The 24,822-nt window shown below is 50.1% G+C and overlaps 2 protein-coding genes across 2 annotated transcripts; both read left to right on the top strand.

Annotated features, from left to right (window-relative positions):
• The first annotated feature begins 2,505 nt into the window (after positions 1-2,505).
• LOC137146164 (olfactory receptor 11G2-like) lies at positions 2,506-3,420 on the top strand. Its single transcript, XM_067537318.1, has one exon. It carries the CDS (start codon positions 2,506-2,508, stop codon positions 3,418-3,420), a length of 915 nt encoding a protein of 304 aa, XP_067393419.1.
• A 12,153-nt stretch (positions 3,421-15,573) lies between these two features.
• On the top strand, positions 15,574-16,509 carry LOC137146156 (olfactory receptor 14A16-like). Its single transcript, XM_067537310.1, has one exon. It carries the CDS (start codon positions 15,574-15,576, stop codon positions 16,507-16,509), a length of 936 nt encoding a protein of 311 aa, XP_067393411.1.
• The last annotated feature ends 8,313 nt before the right edge of the window (positions 16,510-24,822 follow it).

The raw sequence follows: 24,822 nt of genomic DNA, 5'->3' as shown, positions 1-24,822 counted from the left end.
CTAGGAGGGTGGTGAAGCACTGGAATGGGTTACCTAGGTGGAGTAGCAAGTGAGAGCCTGAGACATGAGGCCTAGGAGGTAGTAATGGTCAAGGCCTGCTGTAGGAAAGCAAAATTAGCAGGAGTCAGGCGGTGAGCCTGCCTGTAAGTTCACAGTAACTGGGAAAACCTGAGCTGGCATTACACACACAGTGCAAAGAACACTAGGTACAGCACTTTCCAGAAAGGTGCCTTGCTGGAGGCAGAGTGTGTGTTTTTGCACAGAGGGTAGCAGAGCAAACTGAGAGTGCGGGCGAGGAGGCTGACTGGCATCTCTGTCCTTTTTGAGCAGCCACATTTCAAGATTGTTCCCTGGGTCAATGTGTTCTCACACGTGGGTCCAGACAGCAAAGCTCCGCTCTCCTTTTCTCTGCTGTCCGTCAGGAGCAAGCCTGGTGGTGTCAAGAGACTGACACCTGTGCAATTGGGACCAAATTCGTGGCAACATAGTCCTGTGTTACGGACCACACGCCCTTCCCCCAGCCAGGGATAGAACCCAGGAGTCTGAGCCCCTCGCTTGTTCTAAACCTGCAGAGCCCTTGTGGTTTATGTCTGACGCTCCGAAAAACTTCAGGGTTTCAGCTAGTCACCGGCAAAGGTGAGGAAGGGAGTCACCTCCCCCCGCAACAACATTCTGGTTTTGGGGAGAGGGGGGTTGTTTGTGTTGTTGTCGTCTTGGTCTGAAGCACTGGGACGGCCCCGGCTGGAGATAGGACAGTGGGTGGGGTGGGCCAGGGCTCGGAGGTGGCACCAAGTCAAACACTCAGGTGCTCGGCTGGCTGCGTCTTGCTCACATGCTCCGGGTCTAACTTTCCCCCAGCTCAGACTGGCAGTGACCTTGGGATTGTTCAGCCTTCCTCTGCAGTCCGTAGGTGGGGGTCAGTTGCCATGATTAGCTGGCTGTATCTTCTTTAATCATTTCCTTGAAATCGTGGGAGCTGTAGGGACTGGTGCACAGCAGTCCCTGCTATTCTCCACCTGCAGCACAGAACAGTTTTAGCTAACTGGGGTTTGTAAGATCTTGGTCTAATTTCAGTTGCTAGGCAGTGGCCTCAGATATACAGACGTTGAGACACGATGAGCTGCCGGTCCGTTCTGGGGACCCCACTGCCCTCTGAGAGCTGGAAAAAGAACCCAGGAGTCCTGGCTCCCAGGCCAGCCCTCTGACCACTAGACCTCACTCCCCCTGCCTGGGCTGTGTCAACTCTTGGCAGTAACGAAAGCTGTTGTTTTTCCCTCCCGTATCTTTCATGGGAGTTAGAGCCATTTACTTAACCATGGAGACTAGACTGCAAATCCCCTGGGGAATTAGCTTGTTTTGATGTCTGAACATTTCTCACTCTGGGTATTGATGATTTGGGGACACTGGCAGACCCAATTACAGAGCTGAGAGGAGTTTGCTGCTGGGACCCTGGATGGACTTGGGAGGGGTCTCCTCATCCTGAGCCCCACTCTGTACAGCCCCCCCACCCCAAAGCCAGGCCCCTCACCCCCATGCCTGGTTCTCCTTGGGAGATGTGTGTGGTGGGGAGGACTGTGTGTGTTTTGTGGGGGGGGGGGGGCTGTGTGTGAAGATGGGGGAAATCTGTGTGGGGTGTTTGGGTGGGGTGGCTGGGAAGATGGGGGCTCTCCCTGGCACTCCCCTGGGTGCCCACATGTTATTCAGGCATCAAATCCAGATCCAGCTGCTCCTACACGCCCCAGAGACCGTGTCTCAGGGACCCAGCAGCGCAGAGAGCAGATATCAGCCCCCTCTCGCCTTCCTAACAGAGGCGGAGAGAAGAGGCTGAGATCTCACAGCCAGGTGGGTTTTCCCAGACAGCTTCTTTCTTGCTTAGATTCCTTCCCTGGCTGCTTCACGGTTCGGTCGCCCGCCCCTCCTTGCCCCAGCCGCCCACCTGGCCATGCAGACAGGATTGCTGGAAATTAGCAGGGGGTTTCTAACCAGCTGAGGGGGGACGTTCTGTAGCAGCCTCCCCGTCAGAGTTGTGGGTGAGGGGGCAACGATTTTGTTCATTTGCAGGGCGGGCTGGACAACTGTCTGAGTGTGATTGTCGGACGGGTTTGCTTGGGAGGATGGGGGCAAAACTTAGCAGCCCTGGGGCTCATTTCCAGTGATTCTCCCACATTCTCAACGCTCATGCTTCAGGGTTCAGCTGGACATCGGCAGGGGACAGGAAGGGATTTCCACCCCGCTGCCCCATGTATTTGGCGAGTGCTTGGGTTGTTTTTTATTTTTTGGGGGGCGGGGATTAAATCTTGTTCCTCTGAAGCCCCAGGCAATGCCTGGAGATGGGACATTGGGTGGTGGGACAGGTGGCTGGGGAGGAGTTTGGGATGTGATGTGTATAAGAGACTGGCTGTGACTCCTGTAACCACTAGACCCTGCTCCCCTCCCAGAGCTCTGGGCAGAGCCTTGGCGTCCTGTTGATTGCTTCCTTTCATCTGCAGGCCCCCCCAACCCCCAATGAATCCAGCCAACGGCACCAGCTCAGTGACCAAGTTCATCCTGCTGGGTTTCCCCTCCCTGAGCCGGCTGGGCCGGGATCTCGCCTGCGCCCTCCTCTCCTTCATCTACGCCGGGACGCTGGCCGGCAACCTGAGCACTGTGTGGGCCATGCTGCGGGACTCCCGCCTCCAGCGCCTGCCCATGTACATCCTTCTGGGCAACTTCGCCTGGCTGGAAGTTGGCTACGTCACGACCACCGTGCCAAGGATGCTCTTCGACCTCATGAACCCCGGCGTCCCCATCTCCTTCCATGCCTGCTTCGTGCAGTTCTACATCTTCTTTTCCATGGGGGCCACCGAGTGCTTCCTCCTGGCAGCCATGGCCTTGGACAGGTACCTGGCCATCTGCCACCCCCTGCGCTACCCCGTCCTCATGTCCCCGCACAGCTCCTGGGTGCTGGTGGCCTCCTGCTGGCTCGCCGGCTTCCTCTGGTTCATAGGGCCCGTCGCCCTCATCTCCCAGCTCTCCTTCTGTGGCCCTAACACCCTGGATTATTTTGTCTGCGACCCAGACCCGTTGCTGGCCGCCTCCTGCACCCCAGCTCCCTGCACCAGACAGACCTCCTCCACCATGAGCTACCTCCTCCTCTTCACCACCTTCCTCTTCATCCTGACCTCCTATGGGCTAGTTATCAGGGCGGTGCTGAGGCTCCCTGCAGGGGCCGGGCGGCACAAGGCCTTCTCCACCTGCACCTCGCACCTGGCCATTGTGGGTCTTTTTTACGGCTCTCTCCTGGGCGCCTCAGTAACCAGCGGGAAGGTGGTGACTCTCTTCTACATGGTGGGGACCCCCTTTCTCAACCCGCTGATCTACAGCCTGCGAAACAAGGAGATGAAGGAGGCTCTGAGGAGGACCCTGCTGGGGGGGCGGTAGGGGATCGTGGTCTGGTCCCAGTCTGCAGGGACTGGCCGGTCAGCGGGGTGGGGAACAGGGACTTTCTCCGCCAGGGGATGCAGGCTCCAATCCTGAAGGCGGAACACACACAGCCTTTTGCATGACCTTTAGGGGCTACTTATAGCACAGAAAGTGCCTGTTTGACGATACAGCCAGAACACAGACAGTGGGTTGGGGGTAGGGGGGAGGTATGGGGGTGAATATGGCAGGAAAAGAGCCCTGCTCAGTGCGTGCCTGCAGAGGGTCCGACAGCAAACCGAGCACGCATGCGGGGAGGATGGCTCACCTCCCTGCCCTTTTCATGCCACGGTATTTCAAGACGGCCGCTTGGATAAATGTGTTCTCACCTTTTAGATACAGAGAGCGAAGTTCTGCTTTCCTTTTCTCTGCTGTCAGTCCAGAGCAGCCCCGCTGATTTCCAGAGATGGACACCCGTGCAGCTGGGACCAAAATCATGGCAACATTATATTTGGATGTCCGAGATAACACACTCCCCTCACATGGCCAGGGATAGAACCCAGGAGTCCTAGCCTCTTCCCCACCCCGATCTAACCCTCTAGACCCTCACTCCTCTCCCATAGCCAGGGACAGAAATGAGAAGAAGGTCTCTTCCCATCAGAGATGAGAGGATCTGGAAGAGCTGCCCAATAGGAATTGTGGGGGAAATAATTTAATTAGCTTTAAAGGACAACTAGACAAATATGTGAGTGCAATTGTACGATGGGGTTGCTTTTGATGAGGCGGGGGGCCTGGGTTGGCAGCCCTGGGGGTCCCTTCTGGTTCATGTCTGATGTTCCTAGAAGCTCATGCTACAGGGTTTCAGATGGTCTCCTGCAGGGGTCAGGAAGGGATTCTTTTGCTATCAGTATAGACATACCCTAAGTAAGACCAGTTCCCTCAGCCTCTCCTCAGAAGTCAAGTGCTCCAGCCCCTTAATCATTTTCATTGACCTCCACTGGACTCTCTCCAATTTGTCCACGTCCTTTCTGCAGTGAGGGGCCCAAAACTGGACACAACATACCAGATGTGACGTCACCAATGCTGAATGGAGGGGAATAATCACTTCCCTCCATCTGCTGGCAATGCTCCTATGAATGCCGCCCAATATGCCGTTAGCCTTCTTGGCAACAAGGGCACACTGCTGACTCATATCCAGCTTCTTGTCCGCTGTCACCCCCAGGTCCTTTTCTGCAGAACTGCTGCCTAGCCAATTGGTCTCCAGTGTGTAGCAGTGCATGGGAAATCATTTTCATTGACTGTTTCTCTTTGGCCAAAGGACTCTTTAATTATCTGATGCACACTGGAATAGTTTCAACAGGTGAGTTGTCCATTGGAATAGCCCATATCTCGGTATCGCACACTCGTAAAAGGCATTAGAGACCCCTGCTCAGATCTTTTTTTCTCCTTTCAGGAAGAAGGGGGAGTTGAACCTTCATCTCGTTATGAGAACTGGGGTTAAAAATTCATCCTAACTTAAAACTCAATAGTAAAAAAATTATGTGAAAGGTCATAGGATGTCACAATAACCTATAATAACAAACTCCAACAGGAAAAGATATGAAAGGGAGACAGAAAGATTGAATTACTCAACAAAAAGCTCATGTTGATACAATTCATGGACTGTTGAAATCATGCTTGCTAAAAATAGGAGATGTGGAGCCAGAAACTAAGGAACCAAAATAGGTGTGTTGGATATTAGTCCTAATTGGTGGACAAGATAATAAGGGGATGGGCTATTCCATCCTTAAAGAATCCTTAGGAGATCTTAAAGAAAGAACAGAGTGGGGGAAGGAGGAGGAGGAGGAACAGCCAGAAGCTACCGAAGCAAGCTTCATCTTCATAGCTGCTACCACGACCATCTCCTGGAATCCCAGGCCCTTCTTCATCCTCATCCTGAGAGATATCCTGGCCAGACAAGCCCAGAGAAAGGGATGCAGATATCACCGCCATCCCTGCTAGCTCCACCTGAATCCCAAAGGCCACCTAGAGCGAGCCAGGACTGCCTATACTCAGAGGCAGAAACATAGGTGTCTAGGGAAATTTTGCCCTGAAAACATAGACCCCAAGTGAGTTTAGGCACCAACAGGGTTTGGCTGTTGTTTTGTGGGTTGCAGTGAAGCCTAAAACTAGGACTTGGGCAACTGAGTCAGGGGTTTAAGCCCCCAAATCCCTTTGTGGATCTGGGCTTGGGTGCATAACCGTAGATCTCCATGTCTGGAGATATTAGCCTAAGTAAATTTCCCCAGATAACAAAAAGAATCCATGCCAAATATTCCTGGCTCACCGACTTGTGATCAAAGAATGTAGCCACCATCTGTTGGCATAGGTATAGATCTGCTGCCAGAGAAATAAACAAGCAGTGAAATAAACAGACCTTGTTTATTGTCCCAGATGAGGCCAGGAGTCCAGTGTGCACATCATTGTATATACACATTTTACATATACTGCAATACTTCCAAACTAAGACTTGTCAAAGAAGCTTAGGGGAGTTAGATGCCCACAGGTCTGGGAAGTCAATTAGATTTTGTGGATGCATACATTTTTAGGACAAAAGGAATCACTATAATCATCTACTTCTGACCTTCTTCATGGCGCAGGATAAAGATTTTCATCCAGAAATTTGTTCACTGAGCTCATTACTTGTGGTTAAGTTAGAGCATATAACTGAAGAAAGAGCTGAGTGCTTAACTCCCTTAGGCTCCTTTAAAAATACCTGTGTAAAGAAGTCAGAGAGAAAGGAAAGATGATTATTTCCATTTTATAGATGGGTAAACCAAGGCAGAGAGAACCAGATTTGTAAAGGTATTTGGGTACTGTAGGCCGGTGGCATGGTCTGGCCGGGGTGTCGCAACCCTTCCTCGGGCCCAGGTTTTGAAGAAGGCCACTGTGCCTTCATTTAGGGGAATAAACAGTGCTCATTTAGAAGTCTTTAGCCCCAGCCCCCAGCGGGGCAGGCTAACAAGTGGTCTGGTGCCCCCAGCCCTCAGGCAGGGCGGGACAGGCAAGCAGTCTATAGGCCCGGCCTTCCCACAGGCGGGGCTAGTAAAATAGTTTGGGGCCCCTGGCCTTGCAGGCAGGCGGGGCCAGTAGAGCTCGGGATCATCTGTCTCCCAAACGCAGAGGGTAGCACTCCCTCCCGGGGAGGTTAGGGCAGGGGGGAGGGTGACGCAGGCCCACCCGACTCCACTGTATCTCAGCCCAGGGCCCTATCAGTGGCAAAGCCGTTTGCCACTGAGTCAGTGAGGCTCCAGCCGCAACACGCTGATGGGGTTTAGCCCCTGACTCAGCCGGTGGCAGCTCTGGGAACTCTTCTGCGTCGTCAGCAGAGGGCAGCTCTTTCAGGTCACAGGGTTCTGTCAGCTCCCGGGGGTCCCTGTCGTCAGGCAGCTCCTCCAGGTCAGAGCTGGTCTCAGGGGGTATTTCCCACCTAGGAGTCTCGCGTGGCTCGTTCCAGCTACTAGGGCCTGGCAGCCTCACCAATCACTAGGGCTTGGCGGCCCCCTCAGTCACTAGGGCCCGGCGGCCCTATCCTGTCACTCATGCCTGTCAATCCGGGCAGGTTTTGGATTCTCCACTCAGTGGGAAGGTTGCTCCCAACAGCCGCTGGGTCTGGGTCAGGCCTAGGCCACAGCCTCCGAGAAGACACATCTGCCTCCAGCGGCAGCTTCCTCCCTACTGAGATGCTAGGCCGGCCTTTTATACTTCCCCTTTCTGCCTTGGCTCCGCCCCTCTGTTGCCGGGCAGTTTGGCCTGTAGGGCCCTGTTCTGCCCAGCAGGGGCGTCGCAACCCTTCCTCAGGCCCAGGCTTTTACTTACACAGCCTTTAACACATCCCTCTGTTCGTCAGGGAAAGTCCTTCTGCTCTGTCCAAAGATTGCTAAGAAAGTGACTCAGACACAGAGCGGAGACTCAGTCTGGTTGCCTGCAAGCCCAAAGACATCTGTGCGGCTTCCTAACAGAAGGATGACCTTGGCTTGGACACAGAGCGGGGACTCAGTCAGCCCGGTTGTCCAAAGCTAAGGCGCACCTTTGTGTCAATGATGCTCACCCTGTTCAGATGTTATCGGGATGTCGTGGGTCTTTTCAGCTCTTTTCTTCCAAGTGATTTCAGCTCTTCTTCTGTAGGGGGTCAGCTCTTCTACTGCTCCGGTGATCTCAGCTCTCCACAAAGCTGAGCCTGCTGACTGCGGGCTTTATATACAGTTTGGTCACCCAAACTCAGCCAATCAGCTTGAAGGCAACCTACTATGCTAATTAGGCAATGCCTGCCATTTTAATTAGGTTCTGATGTAAAAATACTCTTAAACCAATCAATTACTTAATATGCTAATTAGCCTAACCTTCTATGCTAATTAGCCTAGCCTTATGCTACTTAGCATCACCTTTTATGCTAATGAGAAGGGCAGGGCAAGGAGTTATGTGCCAGGGAAGGGGGGGTTACGTTCGGAGTGAGAACGTCAACATGGATAGGGGAGGGGCTAGGAGCCACGAGGAGGGAAACCCCCCTTCCAACTGCCATCCTCAACTGTCACTTGCTGGATCTCTCTTATTACTGATCCTTATGTCAGAATCCTCTTAGAATCATAGAATATTAGAGTTGGAAGGGACCTCAGGAGGTATCTAGTCCAACCCCCTGCTCAAAGCAGGACTAACCTCAGCTATATCATCCCAGCCAGGGCTTTGACAAGCCGCAGCTTAAAAACCTCTAAAGATGGAGATTCCACCACCTCCCTAGGTAACCCATTCCAGTGCTTCACCACCCTCCTAGTGAAAATTTTTTCCTAATGTCCAACCTAGACCTCCCCAACTGCAACTTGAGACCGTTGCTCCTTGTTCTGTCATCTGCCACCACCGAGAACAGCCTAGCCCCATCCTCCCTGGAACCCCCTTTCAGGTAGTTAAAGGCTGCTATCAAATCCCCCCTCATTCTTCTCTTTTGCAGACTAAACAAGCCCAGTTCCCTCAGCCTCTCCTCATAAGTCCTGTGCTCCAGCCCCCTAATCATTTTGGTTGCCCTCCACTGGACTCTCTCCAACTTGTCTACATCCTTTTTGTAGTGGGGGGCCCAAAACTGGACACAATATTCTAAATGCGGCCTCACCAATGCCGAATAGAGGGGAATAATCACTTCCCGCAACCTGCTGGCAATGCCCCTCCTAATGCAGCCCAATATGCCATTAGCCTTCTTGACAACCAGGGCACACTGCTGACTCATATCCAGCTTTTTATCCACTGTTACCCCCAGGTCCTTTTCTGCAGAGCTGCTGCCCAGCTCGTCGGTCCCCAGTCTATAGCTGTGCATGGGATTCTTCCTTCCTAAGTGGAGGACTCTGCACTTATCTTTGTTGAACCTCATTAGATTTCTTTTGGCCCAATCCTCCAGTTTGTTTAGGTCACTCTGTATCCTATCCCTACCCTCCAGGGTATCTACCACTCCCCCCAGCTTAGTGTCATCCGCAAACTTTCTGAGGGTGCAATCTACCCCATCCTCCAGGTCATTAATGAAGATGTTGAACAAAACCGGCCCCAGGACCGACCCCTGGGGCACTCTGCTTGTGACCGGTTGCCAGCTAGACATGGAGCCATTGATCACTACTCGTTGAGCCCTATGCTCTAGCCAGTTCTCTATCATGGAGTGATCCATCCCCGGTCGTCCAGTCCCAGCATCTGGCAGTCAGAGGTTTAAGGTCACCCAGAGCATCTTGGCTACTAGCTATTGATGGACCTATCCTCCATGAGCTTATCTATTTTATTTTTTTTAACCCAGTTGTACTATTGGCCTTCACAACATCCCCTGGCAACAAGTTCCACAGGATTACTGTGCATTATATGAAGAGATACTTCTGTTTGTTTGTTTAACCTGTTTCCTATTAATTTAATTGGGTAACTCCTGGTTCTTGTGTTATGTGAAGGGGTAAATAACACTTCCTTCTTCACTTTCTCCACACCAGTCATGACTTTATAGACCTCCATCATATTCCTCCTCAGTCACCTCTTTCCCAAGCTGAAAAGTCCCAGTCCTTTTAATCTGTTGGATAGAGTTAATCATTTTTGTTGCCCTCCTCTGTTCCTTTTCCAATTCTAATATATTTTTTTGAGATAGGGAAACCGGAACTGCACACAGTGTTCAAGGTGTGGGTGTACCACAGACTTATGTAGTGGCATTATAATATTGACTGTCTTATTATCTAACCCTTTCCTAATGGTTCCTAATAGTCTGAAAAATGACCATTTATTCCTAACCTTTGTTTCTTGCTTTTTAACCAATCTATGAAAGGACCTTCCCTCTTATTCCATAACTGCTCAGTTTCCTTAAGAGCCTTTGGTGAAGGACCTTGTCAAAGGCTCTATGAAAGTCCAGGTATACTAAATAACTGGATCACCCTTGTCCATGTGTTTGTTCTCCCACGCAAATAATTCTAATAGATTGGTATGATGCTGACATGGAACTGCTTTCAGTTTCCTTTACGAAAATGATGCAAGTGATGGTGAAAAAAAAGGCTGCTCCTCTGTCTCTCTCTTTCCATCCCCATCTGTCTGTCTGTCTCTCTCTCTCTCTCTGAGATCTATTACAAAATTTTTCTATCTTTTAGTCTCAGAGTCAGAGCTGACATCTCAGCTTGCTATGCCTTTCCCCACGCTTTGTTAGGTTAGGTACAACTAAGGTTATGCTAATTCTGGATAGGGAGCCCTGGACACTGGATTCATCTAGTGAGCCACAGACCTAGCAATCTATTGTAGACGAACATAGCCCCCATAGATGGAGAGCGCTAGCTAACTCCCTTGCATGTTACATGGTGAGATCAATGCTGGAAAAAAGAAAAAAATTCAAAAAATAAGGCAAAGGACCAAGAAGTTTTGCATTAATCTTATTACACAGCTGATCTCAGGAACCAAGAATCCTAACTTCACTGGAATGACTCATAGACTCAGAGGGGACCAATATGATCATCTAGTCTGACCTCCTGCACAACGCAGGCCACAGAACCTCACCCACCCACTCCTGTAATAGACCTCTGACCTATGACTGAGTTATTAAAGTCCTCAGATCATGGTTTAAAGACTTTAAGGCACAGAGAATCCACCAGCAAGTGAGCTGTGCCCCATGCCACAGAGGAAGACGAAAAAACCCCGAGCCTTTGCCAATCTGCCCTTGGGGAAAATTCCTTCTCAACCCCAAATATGGTGATCAGTTAAACCCTGAGCATGTAGGCAAGACTCACCAGCCAGACACCCAAGAACGAATTCTCTGTAATAACTCAGAACCCTCCCTACCTAATGTCCCTTCACAGGCCATTGGCATGTCCACCACCAGTAGTCAAAGATTGGTCAGTTGCCAAACTAGGCTCTCCCATCAGACCATCCCCTCCATGAATGTATCAAGCTCAGTTTTGAAGCCAGCTCGGTTTTTTGCCTCCACTGCTCCCCTTGGGAGGCTGTTCCAGAACTTCACTCACAGCACATCCTGCCTAAAATAGCCTTTCCCTGCTTGGCTTTAGCTTTCCAAGCGGTGCTCCGATGACAGAATCGTAGAAATGAGTGGGTAGAAAAGATGCCACAGGAAACAATCATGAATTTGTCTGGATTGGAGGGTGATAATGACCCCTCCTGACCTTAAAACTTCTAGGTCTATACCTGACACAGTGAGTCCAGCGTGGAGCCAGGAAATGACTCTACCTTACATGTAGTGTGAACCCAGGCAGAAGAAATTGTTTGGTCATTTTACTGTATTTTTATAAAACATCCTCCTTTGAACTGCACAGCTCCCAAATTTTTAAATCATTCATAAAAAACTTTCTCCTCCTCCTCAGTCTCCTCACAGCATCCTTCACCGCCTTGTTTCTCAAGCTGTAGATCACAGGGTTTAACACGGGGGTGATGACAGTATAAAAAAGCATCACTTTGTCTACGTCCCGTACATGGTTGGATTGGGCCACAGGTACATAGCACAGGCTAAGGCATTATACAAATGGGAACAGAGGCACCTTAGAATTCAGATGTACTCTTTGTTAATATCACAAAGATTCTAAAGAATAAAAGTGCCTATGTGCCTAAAACCCACTGGGAATTTGGGCCAAACGGTTGTGGCATTTTTTAAAATTGCACTAAGTCCCTACCTGCACCATTTAGTGTCTACATAACTTTCTCAACTGGCCTTAGGGGACTTAGGCTGAAGTTTGTGGCACGGTTCACCGTTGAAGCAGAGGCTTTGTGTCTGTGGGCGGTTTTCCATCCCAGGGCAGGGACATTGTTTAGGTCAAAAAGAGGCAGAGGAAGTTGTTTCTGCAAGAAGATGGATCCTGGTTTTTTTGCTGCTAGAGACCCTGTGTTCACTACCTGACTCCCGGCTTAATTCCCAGTCACTGAGTCCAGCCCTGCCCTGTTCCCAGCCCTGGTTGCTGACTGCCCTGGCTCCAACCCCAGGCTATGGTTCTTTGGTTTCTGACTCTGTGCTGACCCTGTTTCAGCTCTGACACCTGACTTCAGACCCACCTATTGGCCTTTGGTACCTGAACACAGTGCTGGCCGCCAGCCCAGACTGTCCACATCACGGCCACTGGTCCAGCTCTTCCACAAACCCTGTGTCCTTTTATTTCAGAGACAGAGTGAGTGAGAGAGCTCCGTGGGAACCGCCACTTACGTTGCACAGAAAATATTGCATTTCCAATTCCCGCTCCCCGGCCCCGACTTGAAAGCAGAACAAAAAGCTGGAAATGCAACGTTTTCTGTGGCAGGGACATTTAAAAAAATTCCACTTCACTAGGGGTGGAGGTGATTTTTTTCCCCAAAAAATCTCATGCAGGGAGATGACCAAGCTGGCAAGCCACCCGGGCAGCTGGGGCTGCAAGCAGTGCACCTTACCTGCCCGGGTATCCCAAGGAGCCAAGCAACCCAGGGAGTCAGGCAGCCTGAGAGCACATCTCTCCACCTTTGCTCCAAGCAGGCAGGCCAGGGATCCCAGTTTCCTTTGCAGTGGAGAAAGAAGGAGGCCAAGGAAATGGGCTTCCTTGGAGTCTGAGAAGCCACACAGCTGGGGAGCCACCCACCTATCTAACCACCACGAGTGCCAATGGGGATTGCAAGCAACCTGGCAGCACAAGAACTGACCAGGCAGCCTGGAATCAAAGGGCGATGGGCAACCTGGCTGCCCATCAGGTGGGCACTCGGGGAGTGAAGAGCCTAGGAAGTTGACCAGACTGGATAGCCAGACAGGTGGGAGATTTGGACAGAATGGAGCTGGGACAGTGCAGGGTGTCAGTCAACCAACAACTGGCGAGACAGGGATCTCTGGGAGCTGGCAAAGTGGGGATCCCTGGGACATGAACAGTTCACGGGGCTGAGAACTGGGGAAGCTGGACACACCATCCCCCCACTCATCTGCCATCCGCCCAGCCTGGTGGGAGGGGCTGGTCCAGAATATAAAAGAAATATCAATTAAATTAAAATAATATATTTGTAAAAAGTTTCAAAGCATATCAAATACACTTTAAAACATTTAAAAATAGTAAAAAATATTTTTTTTGGAAAAAAATAAAATCTGAAATTGAACCAACACCTGCGGGGTGAGAGTCAACAGGACGTGAGCTCCCCCATCACATGTCAAGAGCTTTCGTGTGCCCCTCACTCTCTGCCCCCCAGGGCAGGCATAACAGCAGTCTCACTCCGGCCGTGCGGCCACCCCAGCCTGGGACTGAGGGGCGGCCCCCTCCTGTGCTCCCAGACCTACAGACAAAGCCCAGGGGGAACCACTCCCATTTACACTTGCCGGACACAAGGCTTTTGCTCTGGTTGTACAGGAGGCTAGGTGACCCCAGGCAGAGTTCAAATAACCCCTTATTTACACCATCCATTATGAATTCTTCCTCCAGTGCCCGGTCTTCTCCCCCAGGTTACAGTTGGGGCAACTGAGGCACAGAGAGCTGAGCTGATTCAGTTGCGTAGCTGGGCTTAGATCACAAGAGCTCCAGGTGACTTGACCTCCTCTCTATAACCCCTGCTGTCTGGCTGCCCTTGTTATCACTGTAGGCTGGGATTGTCAAGGCAGTCTAAGGGAGTTAGGCCCCCAAGATGTACTTGCCTTACTCTCCCTTAGGCTCCTTTCCAAATCCCAGCCTTCATAGTTCTGAAAGTCAAGAGAAGCCCAGGCCTTGGAAGACGCCAAGAGAGACCCGGGGCCAGAATTACAAAGGGGTTTAGGCATCTAAAGAAGCTGATAGTTGCCTAGTGGGATTTGCAGTAACACCTCAGCAAGTTAGGTGCCTAACTCCCATTGGATGTCCATGGGATTTAGCTACCTGGCACACTTAGGAGCTTTGGAAATCCCAGTATATACCTGCCCCCACCTTTAGGTGCCCAAATCCCTTTGTAATCCCGGTGCACAGAAAGCACAGAAGCTGGGCTGGAGTCAGGAAACCCTGGGGAAATCCTAGGGCCTGTGCTAGGCAGGGGGTCAGACTAGAGGAGCAGAACGGCCCCTTTTGGCTTTACAATTGATGAGTCTACGAAGTTTTGCCTCTGGGCCTCTGCTTATGAGCTGTTCAGGTCTGTCGGGAGTGAGTCCTACAAGCCCTTAGGAAATAGACATGGGCAAATCACCATCCAGCAGCATCGCTCCTTTAATGCCAGCGATGCTCAAAGCCAGCTACACACTGCTCAGCTGCAGAGAGCAACTGGTCTGAGTCTAGTTCTGTCAGGTCATGCTCAGAGTGAGGGGTGAGATGACTCTTACACACTTGTGTCCTTGGCGTCTAGCTAGATAGACAGATAATGACTGAAGAATCCTGGAGCTGGACGACAGGATTCATCACCTGTTGGGGAAAAATCCACAGCGGCCAGTACAATAAGTGTGCTATTTCTATTAAATATATGTGTGGGGATTAACATACAAGGGAAATTTAAAGAAAACAAATTAGAATTGCTGTCAGCACTCGTTAAGGATTTCACTATTAAGTTACTCAAACAACTAGAGACAGTCAGAAGAAACAAAAATTCCTGCTTTCGAAAATGTCAACTTTTCATCAGAAACCCCAAACCCATTTTTTTCCTCCATTAAGCAACTGAGAACTTTCAGCTGAAGAGTGTAAATTTAAGATGAAAACCAAACAGGATTGCTTGTTGAATATTTAGTTTTCCAGCATAAAAGATTTTCAATGAAAACAGACACATGGTGAGAAAAACGTTGTTTTGCTGTAAACCCAAATTTTCCGTCCAAGAAAGCAACCAACAAACCAACCAACCAACCATAATTTAACTGACAATTTCCAACCAGACTTAAACTTCAAACAAGACTGGGGAAACTTTAATGTTGGCTAATAACACCATAACTTGAAACCCGTTGATTCGGTTGCATCTGTTTGATTTCTGTTTCAAAGGAATGTAAAACTGAGTAATGGCAAAGCTGATACCCACAGAATATGTGTTATAAGGACTAGGAGTTTTGAACCCAGTTTCAGAGTTGCACCCAGCAGCCAGATCTGTCTATCCTGACATGGAGCTTAGATGGACAGGGAGGAGGCCGCTGGGACTAGAAACCTCTTTGTTTAGCACCATATCCAGGCTCCATCACTGCTGACAGCTGAGCACAAATACTATAATGAGGTGCACAGAATATACACATAATAATACACAGCCCGTCCCCCAAAGAGTTCACAGTCCTAGTAGACCAGGCAGAGAAAGGGAGGGAGGGAAAGAGAGTCCCAGGGAGGGGAGGTGACTGGCTGAAGATCATACAGCAGGTCAATTCCCGAGTCAAGAACAGAGCCCAGGTGTCCTGATTGCCACTGACCCGCAGAGCACAGACACAAAGTCACAGAGGGAAACGATACAACACAGCAGTAGCTGAGCGATGCCAGGTCGTGGCTCAGATCTTCACATGGTGCGAACTGACCCAGTTCCCAAGACGTGTGCAGATTGACATCAGTGGGATAACGCACCGGACTAGTCGTCTCATTCTCCGCAGCGAGGAGCCCTCACCGCCCCTGCTCAGTGGCTGTGATCAGGGCTGTGCTCTGACAGTCACATCATCAGTTATTATGGAGAGAGGAATCAGGGTCATTCCCTTGGTCACTCTAATCCTCACCGTTGCCCTTCTCCTTCCCTCCACAGGCAGGACACAATGTGCTGAGGAAGAAAATGTCCAACCGAACCAGCATGACCGAGTTTCTTCTTCTGGGATTCTCTGAGGTGCAGGAGCTGCAGATTTTGCACTTTGTGGTATTTCTAGTGGTTTACCTGGCTGCCCTGGTGGGGAACCTTCTTATCATCACAGCCATAGCCCTCGACCGCCACCTTCACACCCCCATGTACATCTTCCTCCTCAATCTGTCCATCCTAGACATTGGCTCCATCTCTGTCACCGTCCCCAAATCCATGGCCAATTCCCTCATGAACACCAGGTCCATTTCTTACGCTGGATGTGTCACCCAAGTCTTTTTCCTCCCCTTTTTGGTGGGAGCAGATTTTTTCCTTCTCACCATCATGGCGTACGACCGATATGTCGCCATCTGCCAGCCGCTGCACTATGAGAGAGTGATGAACAGGGGAGTTTGTGTCCAAATGGCAGCCGGGGCCTGGGCCAGCGGCGTTCTCATTTCTGCCCTGCACACCGGGAACACATTTGCAGTATCCTTCTGCAGATGCAACAAGGTGGATCAGTTCTTCTGTGAAGTTCCTCTGCTACTCAAGCTCACCTGCTCTGACTCCTACCTCACTGAAACTGGGCTTATTCTCTTTAGTGTCGGCTTATTGTTAAGCTGCTTTGTTTTGATAATTGTGTCGTACGTTCAGATCATCAGAACAGTGCTGAGAATCCCCTCAGAGCAGGGGCGACATAAAGCTTTCTCCACCTGCCTGCCTCACCTCACAGTGCTCTACTTGCTAGTTTGCACTGGCGGCTTTGCCTACCTGAAACCCCTCTCCAGCACGATGTCACGGCTGGATCTCGTGGTGGCTGTTTTCTATTCCGTGCTGCCTCCAGTGACGAATCCCATCATCTATAGCATGAGAAACAAGGAGATCAAAGCTTCCCTGTGGAAACTGACAGGGTGGTGGTTATTCACTAAGGATTAAAGGTCCATCTTTTTTCTTTGACTGTGATTTCATTCTGTGTCTGTATAGAAATGTAATCAATGGGTGACATTAGTGTCTCTGTGAGAACATGCTTTGCAATCTCCTTAATGCAAAGGGGTATTTACACTGACAAAACTGCAGACAAACTCAAGTCAATGGAGTTACTGTAGATTTACATAAGTGTAAGTAAAATCAGAATCTATCTATCTGCATGTCTATCTTAGGTTTTTGTACTGCCACCCATCCCCAGGCTATCTGAACATCTTCCACATAAAACCAGTAGACAGATCAAAGTCTAGTGGACTGTGTGAGATCTCTGGGTCTTCTCCTTTTGGGTGTATAACCTCTGCTTGAGGTATGATGGCTGTTGGTTTAGTGTTTGCTCATGTAACTCAGTGGGATATGACGGTATGAAATGTCATATCTGTGGATTTATTGGCAAGCTGACGGCACAAGTCCACTCTTTCACAATGGCAGCATGTTGTGCTGTATTCCAGACAGCTGCCCTGCCAGGGACAGGTGTTTGACACCTTGCTGAAGGACCACTACTGACAGCCATCAAGACTAGTATTTGGGGTCATTGATTTTATGGTCTCTGAATGATTTCCCTTCCGCCCTCCAGGGAAAATGATCCGATAGCAGATAGAACATCACAGTTTGAACCCATGTCACAGAGACAGGGGCCTGGTGAACAGGGCGTTTTTGCTCTGTGCAGGGAGGGTCTGAGTGTAAGGGGACTGTTTGCCCCTTACTGAAACTTAGTGGGCCGTCTTAGTGGGCCATCTCTCAGTACCAAAGGACGGGGGAAGAGAGGGTGGGAAATCAGAGCTCTGAGATGGACAGCCCCCAGGGCCAGTGCAGAAGGGCCAATGTTCCAGATCATCCTGATTGACAGGGCGGGTAGGCCAATGTGCGGGGATGTACTCTGTGTGAGCTGGAGCTGCCTGCAGAGAGCGGGGCCAAGCGGACAACAAAGCAGCACCTGAGACACTGGAGCCAGTGGCTGGGAGGTCAGAGAAGAAGCCCAGGGAGCTGAGCTGAACTGAGCTGAGCAGACCAACAGCAGCAGAACCAGACGGGCCCGAGGTGCAGCCCAGAAAGCCAAGCTGAGCTGAGCCACATTGAAGCAGGGCGGGGCTTGGGCTGGAGCTGGAGCTGGGAGTGGAGCCGTCTGGAGCCGGGTGCGGTGAGCATCTGGGGAGCGCGAGGGGGATCCTGGGCACAACTGAGAATTGAAGCCAGTTCTCCTGAGTCTAAGGCCACTGCCAGCCATGAGATAAATGCCAGTGGAGAGAAGAAAATTATAGGGCCTGGGATTGTCAAAAGGGGCTGAAGGGAGCAGATGAAATTCCAGGGGATCTGGGCACCCAAATCCTTTCAGCCCCTTTGAAAATTCCACCCATAATAGAGGGGATGTTTGATCAGCTTTATTTTGGAAAAAAAAAATATTTTACAAAGACAAATCTCTGCCCTGTTGCTTTCCTGCATGTGGGAAAACCTGCAGCACAGAATACAGGCAAAGAGCTCAGGAGGGGATGGATGCAGGCTGACAATCTGATGGAAGTCTCTGTTCGGGGCATGGTGAACCAAGTACATGGGTGTGTTAACTTCAGGGTAATTCCCACGCCTTGTGGAAAAACACTGAAATGTTCTGTGATGTTCTCATTGGCTGCAAAAGTTCAAGGAGTCCATTAGGCCACATTCATCTTCAGTCTAAATTCATGGACTTTAGTCATCATGGCTGGATAACTGGCCATCAGGTCCCTAAGTCACTTTTGAAGAGGGGAGCCTTTTAGGGGCAGATTTTTAAAGGTCGTTAGGTACCTAAAAATGCAAATGGGCACCTCAATGGGGTTTTCAAAAGAACTTAGACACTTACTTCTCCTTTAAATCAATGGGATTTGGGAGCTTAACCTTACGTAGGCACTTTTGAAAACCTCACTAGGCACCTAGGTGTCTTCAAACACCTACATGGCTTTTAACAATGACCCTAATGTCAGGTCTACACTGCAGTATAAGCCTCGGGTTTGAATTTAGGCTCAAGCATAATCCTTCATCCATCTGCACACAAGTGTTGGGAAACCAGGCCTTGGACTCAGGGCCCCAGAACCCCATGGGGTGGAGAGTCCAAATCTGAGTGAATCCAGGAACCAGAGTTCAAGCCCTATTGCTTTGAAGTCTAGATACAGCTCTCCCACTGGATCTGTAGTCTGGGAGTCCACCAAAAATATCCCACAATCCCAAGAGCCAATTTCTTTTGTCCGCTGGACAGTCCAGTGTGGTTGACCACTCAAGTTTTCCCACATGCACCATGAACATAGGGCTAGAGTGGCCCCGTTTTGGAAGGGCCCTAGGAAGTCTGGGATATGGGAGGTTGAATTCAGGCACAGATAATGCACTGTAGATGCTGAAGCCACAGTTTGGGACCAGGGTTCGACAAACTAAACCTGGAGCTGCAAATGAATGTAGATGCTGAAGCCCTAGGTTAACTAACCCAGGGTCTGCTAACTCAAGTTCTGCTGTCCCTGAGCTTACACTGTAGTGTAGACAGACCCTAAGTGACTTTGGCACCTAAATTCCATGTTCATTGAAAGTTACTCTAATGTTTTCCCTTCACAAGAAAGGTTCATATTTCATGCATGAGCCAGTGATGAAAAGGAGAAGTTTTAGATTGTGACTTGCTTTGGAGAGGTAATGCATGCACAGATGGGAAATGAGACCCTTGGTATCAAAACCCCAAGGGGAGGATGTAGGCAGAGTGAAAAAAAAAATAATCCCAGGACTAAGGTAACTAGACAAAACTCCAGTTGAAGAGAGGAGCCTGATTCACCTCTATACATCAGGACAATTTCTCTTCCGCTCTTGCTCTCATACATATCAAGCCCCACCTCTTCCTCATTTACTCTCCCATTTAAATTATCCTTAATTTAGAGATAATTAATTTAATTTATCTTCACTTCTGTCATTCGAAACATAGGAAAAATCATGAGATAGATAGATAGATAGATAGATAGATAGAGCGTAATGTGGTTGCAATATCTAACAGTTTTGAGAATTTATGAATAACCAATATAGAGCGTACCAAGCGTACTGTACTCCCGATTCTATGCCTACACTTCACATTCTTGTAATTTTTAATTCTTGTTTGTCTAGGTGCTGGATGTTGATGGGTGTGAAAGGTGCATTTGCTCTGTTCTTCCTCCAGTTGCTTTAATATAATACAAATGAAAACCCTAAAGAAAAGACAGGTCTTTCTGTTCCACTTTGGATAAATGATGAAAGAGTCATTTGGCCAGAGGGAGAGAGGGGAAAGAAAGAAAGAAAGAAAGAAAGAAAGAGCAAATGACTCTAGGCCTGTTCAATATGCCTGTTCAATATGCGATTCTATGCCTACACTTCACATTCTTGTAATTTTTAATTCTTGTTTGTCTAGGTGCTGGATGTTGATGGGTGTGAAAGGTGCATTTGCTCTGTTCTTCCTCCACTTGCTTTAATATAATACAAATGAAAACCCTAAAGAAAAGACAGGTCTTTCTGTTCCACTTTGGATAAATGATGAAAGAGTCATTTGGCCAGAGGGAGAGAGGGGAAAGAAAGAAAGAAAGAAAGAAAGAAAGAAAGAAAGAAAGAGCAAATGACTCTAGGCCTGTTCAATAGTGTGAGGGGTCTGGTTGTGGGTGTCGGGCAGGTGCTGGATGCAGTGGAGTGGGGGACAAGGGTTCTAGCTGCAGGGGTGTGGCCAGAGTGTGTCAGGGGACAAGGGGTCCAGCAGCAGGGACTGGAAAGACTGAGGGGGAGGGGACGAAGCTGGGAATGACTGGCCAGTATAGAAAGTGAAGAGTCTGGTTGCAGGGGCTGACAAAGTGGAGGGCCAGAAGTCTGGCTGGTGTGGGGGGATAATGAGGGGCTTGGGTGGAAGGGCTGGAAAGATTGAGATAATGAGGGGCCTGGCTAGGCGGGCTGGTCTGGCCTGATGAGGGGGTGGAGATGGGTCTGGCTGGAGAAGGCCAGCCGAGAATGTGGGGGGTCAGGGGCCTGGTGGGAGGGGCTGGCTGGTGGGGGGGGGGGTGTCAGAGGGCCTGGTGGGAGAAGGAGCCAGAATATAAAAGAAATATAAAGTAAAAAATACTATTTTTTCTAAAGAGCTTTGAAATATATATACAATAGAGTTTAAAACTTAAAATACATAGTAAAATACAGAATTAAAAAAGTGAAATCTTCAACTGAACCAACACCTGCCGGGTGTGTCAATGGGACGTGAGCTCCCCCATCACACGTCAGGAGCTTCCCAGTGCCCCCCAGGGCAGGGCTAACAGTAGTCTCACTCCGGTCATGTGGCCACCCCAGCCTGGGAGTGAGGGGCGGCCCCCACCTGGGCTCCCAGACCCACAGACAAAGCCCAGGGGGAACCACTCCCATTTACACTTGCCGGACACAAGGCTCTTGCTTTGGTTGTGCAGGAGGCTAGGTGACCCCCCCTGCTGTACAATGAGCAACTTTACTCTTTACTTCAAGTTTCAAATTTTATTTTACATTTTTAAACTTTTTAAAAACTATATTATTTCAATTTACTTTATATTTCTTTTATATTCTGTCCAGCCCCTCCCACCAGGCCCCTTATCCCCTCCCCCCACCAGCCATCCACTCCCACCAGCCCCATCTCAACCCCCCCACCTAGGCCAGACCACCCAGTCATGCCCCTCACACTCTGTCCACCCCTTGAACCAGTCTCTTTACCCCTCTAGCGAGCCCCTCCAGATGACCCCCTTATTGCCACCCCCTCTCTGGCCTGCTCCTCCAGCCAGACCTGCCTCCCGACAGCCTGCCCCAGATGGCCTCTCAGCCCCCATTCTGGCCAGCCCCTGCAGACCATCCCCCTGCCCTGACAGATTTTCAGCCCCTCCAGACAGGCCTTTGCCCACCCCACTCCATCCAGCACCTACCTCCTTGACAACCTGGCCCCTCGCTCTAGTGAACAGACTCTAGAGCTGTTTTCTCATTTTCTTTCTCTCTTTCATTCTCTCTCCTTGTGGCCGAAAGACTCTCTTATCATCTAGCCACAGTGGAACAATGAAGTCTCTGTCTTTTCTTCAGGGTTTTTATTTTATGTTGTATTAAAACAAATGGAGTAAAAAAAAGAAGAAACACAACTTTCAAACACATCAGCACCAACACCTACACAGACAAAAATAGAACATGATCAGGCCCCACGAAATTTCTGATGTCACTCAAGAATGTGAAATATAGGCACAGAATCAGGAGTTGGGTGATCCATAAATGCTCCAGACTGTTATGTATAAAGGCCCCTTGAAATTACCATTTTCTGGAGCAGAGAAAATATAATTTGGTTGCCCTATCTATCTATCTCTCTAAAAAGAGGGCTGGCACAAAGAAGACATATAATTAGATTATGGAGTTCATTACCAACAAGGGGAGACACTGAGACAAATAAATGGAGCAACATTTGGAAAAAGATTAAATGAGAATACCAAAATGTTAGTCTCTGTGCTTAAAATGAAATTAAAGACAGTCTATGACTCAAAGTGCTTAAATATAACAGATAGAGACACTGGAGATGATGATGATGATGATGATGTTGATTATAAAGTAGGCCAAAATTAGTGGTTTGGTTCTGTACAAACATTGGAGATGGCCCCAGGAAAAAAAAAATTCCATCAGACAGGAAATTCTATATTTCAGTATTTGTTTTAAATCCCAAAATAGGCCCCAAAGAAGAAATGTGAACATTTTTACAAAACGAAAAACTCTAAAATGTTTGGCTGCAGAAATGTCTAAGGCATATCATTTTGACATTTTTCACTGAAACCAAACATTTCCTTTTCAAGTGTCCGTTTCATTTGAAACATTTCACTTGGAATGAATATTTTGACTTAAAATGACGTGGAGATGAATCATTTCATTCTCAATTGGCGATAAAATGTCAATTCAAAATGAAAGTTGTGATTTCAATTTGATATTTTGAAACAAAAAAACAAACATTTCCTGTTGAGAGGAGAAGTTGAAATGGAACCTTCTTCGACTACTACTTCTACTTCTTCTTTCCAAGGAAAATCACAGGTTTTTCTTCAAAATTCAGATTTCCCCACAGAAAATTTCTATCATGTGTGATAGGGCGAAGACAGAAGGCAGCAGAAGAGTAGTGGATGGGAGATATGTGAGCACCAGAATGCTCCGAGCCTTGTTCCCTGCTGATTAATTCAGAGCCACGGGGGCAATTAGGAGCAGCTGAGGCTGATTAAGGGCCAGCCAAGTGCTCCGTAAAAGCCCTCTGCTCCAAACAGTCAGGGCATGAGCTGGAGAGAGTAGGTGTGCTGCGCTGCGCTGCGCTGTGCTGTGGAACAGACTGGAGAGCAGAGTTCTGGCGTGGAGCGGCCAGGAGGAAGGTACCGGCTCAAGAAGCCAAAAGGACTGAAGGAGGGGGAAAAGTAGCCCAGGGGAAGACTGTGCAGCTTGGAAACGTAGTACCAGCAGCACAAAGCTGCTTCTCATAGGGCCCCTGGGCTGGGACCCGGAGGAGCGGGTGGGCCCGGGTCCCTACCCCCTCCCCTGGGCAGACGGGGTGACGGGTAACCCCCCGGCCCACTACAGACAGGAAAGCACGAGACTCACTAAGGGGAAGCCGGCCATCTGCCACACGTGGTGTCAGAAGTGGGATTACGCGCAGTGGGTTTAAACCAGGGAGGCCCCAACCCACCCCACTTCAAAGATGGAGGATGTGGTGAAAGCCCTAGTGCAGGCCACGGCCGCCCAGCAGGAAGCTACCCGGGTCCAGGCAGTGGCCCAGCGGGAGGCTGTACAACTACAACAAGAGACCAACTGCCTTCTGATGAGCCAGGCTGCCCAGGACCGGGCCCTACTCCAAGATGTGGTAGGCCAGTTGAAAGCCCTCGTGGAGCGAGAGGGCAGCCCAGATGGGGCCAGCAATTATCTGCAGAAGATGACGCGGGAGGACGATGTGGAGGCATATCTTCTGGCCTTTGAAAGGACAGCCCTGCGGGAGGCCTGGCCCCGAGACCAGTGGGCCAGTCTCCTCGCCCCTTTCCTAGGAGGAGAGCCCCAGAAGGCCTACTATGACATGGCGGTGGAAGCTGCTGCAGACTATTCCCAGCTGAAGGCTGAGATCCTGGCCCGATCTGGGGTGACGGCGGCAACACGAGCCAAGAGGTTCCACGAATGGCGGTACCAGGAAGACAAAGAACCCCGGTCCCAGCTGTTTGATTTAATCCACCTGACTCGGAAGTGGCTATGCCCTGAGGCCCTCAGCACCGAGAAGATGGTGGAACTCCTAGTGGTAGACCGGTACATGAGGGTGTTGCCATCAGGCCTCCGAGCCTGGGTGGCTCAGAGTGACCCCTCTACCTATGACGAACTGGTTGCCCTCGTGGAGAGACAGTTGGCGGCCCGCGAATTGTCCCTGACTCCCCGGGAGAGGACATGGCGGACCCAGAGGCCGGGCCCCAACCCCAGTTCTGAGACATTCGGAAGACCTAAGAGGACGGGACCTGAACGCCGAGCCATTGAGGACCGGCCCGAGGGTCGAAGGGGACTGGGGAGCACAGGAGGCGAGGACGGGGGTGGCCGACCAAATAGCCCAGGGCAAAAGGGGGCCACTAACCGGTCCTACCGGTGTTATGGATGCGGGGAACTGGGCCACATAGCAGCCCAGTGCCCCAATAGGGATGAATCCATGCAGTGCAATCTGGGAGGTCACGGAGGGTGCTGCAATCTCATTGGCCCGGTAGGGGTGGTAGAGGCCCCCCATGGGTACACCAGAACAGTAAAAATGAACGGCATCAAAACAATTGCCCTAGTGGATTCGGGGAGTGCGGTCACACTGGTCTCCGGGAAGTTGGTGGCGCGAGACCAGATGACCCGAGCCAAACACGCGGGGATAACTTGTGTCCATGGGACTGTGAATTTCTACCCCTCGGTCCCCATGAAGATTGAGATCCAAGGGAACGTTACCCGGGTGACAGCAGGGGTGGTCCCTAAGCTCCCCTACCCGGTCTTGATTGGGAGAGATTTCCCGGGGTTTGGGAACCTACTCCCCCCAGTAGAGCCCGGGGTGGAGGGCAGACCCCTGACAGAGACGGAGGCACAGGCTGCCAGCCCTGCCCCCGCTTTTGCTGAATTTGCTCCCGAGGTATTTGCACCCCCCGGGAGACCCTGGAAATCCCGGCGGGAAAGAAGGGCGGCTAAAAGCCTAGAGACACAAATACTGGCTGGGACCCAGAAAGCTGCCCTGGCTAATAGGCGAACCCGTTCAGCAGACCAGGAGACTGCCCAAACTAG

This window comes from Emydura macquarii, unplaced genomic scaffold (genome assembly GCF_026122565.2).
Source record: "Emydura macquarii macquarii isolate MOO-44397 ecotype Brisbane River unplaced genomic scaffold, CSIRO-AGI_Emac_v2 contig_3726, whole genome shotgun sequence".
NCBI lineage: Eukaryota > Metazoa > Chordata > Testudines > Chelidae > Emydura > Emydura macquarii.
This window is presented reverse-complemented; position numbering and strand designations above follow the sequence as displayed.

Coding starts and splice junctions, on each gene's coding strand:
- LOC137146164 (XM_067537318.1), top strand. CDS start 2,506: ATGAATCCAGCCAACGGCACCAGCTCAGTGACCAAGTTCATCCTGCTG.
- LOC137146156 (XM_067537310.1), top strand. CDS start 15,574: ATGTCCAACCGAACCAGCATGACCGAGTTTCTTCTTCTGGGATTCTCT.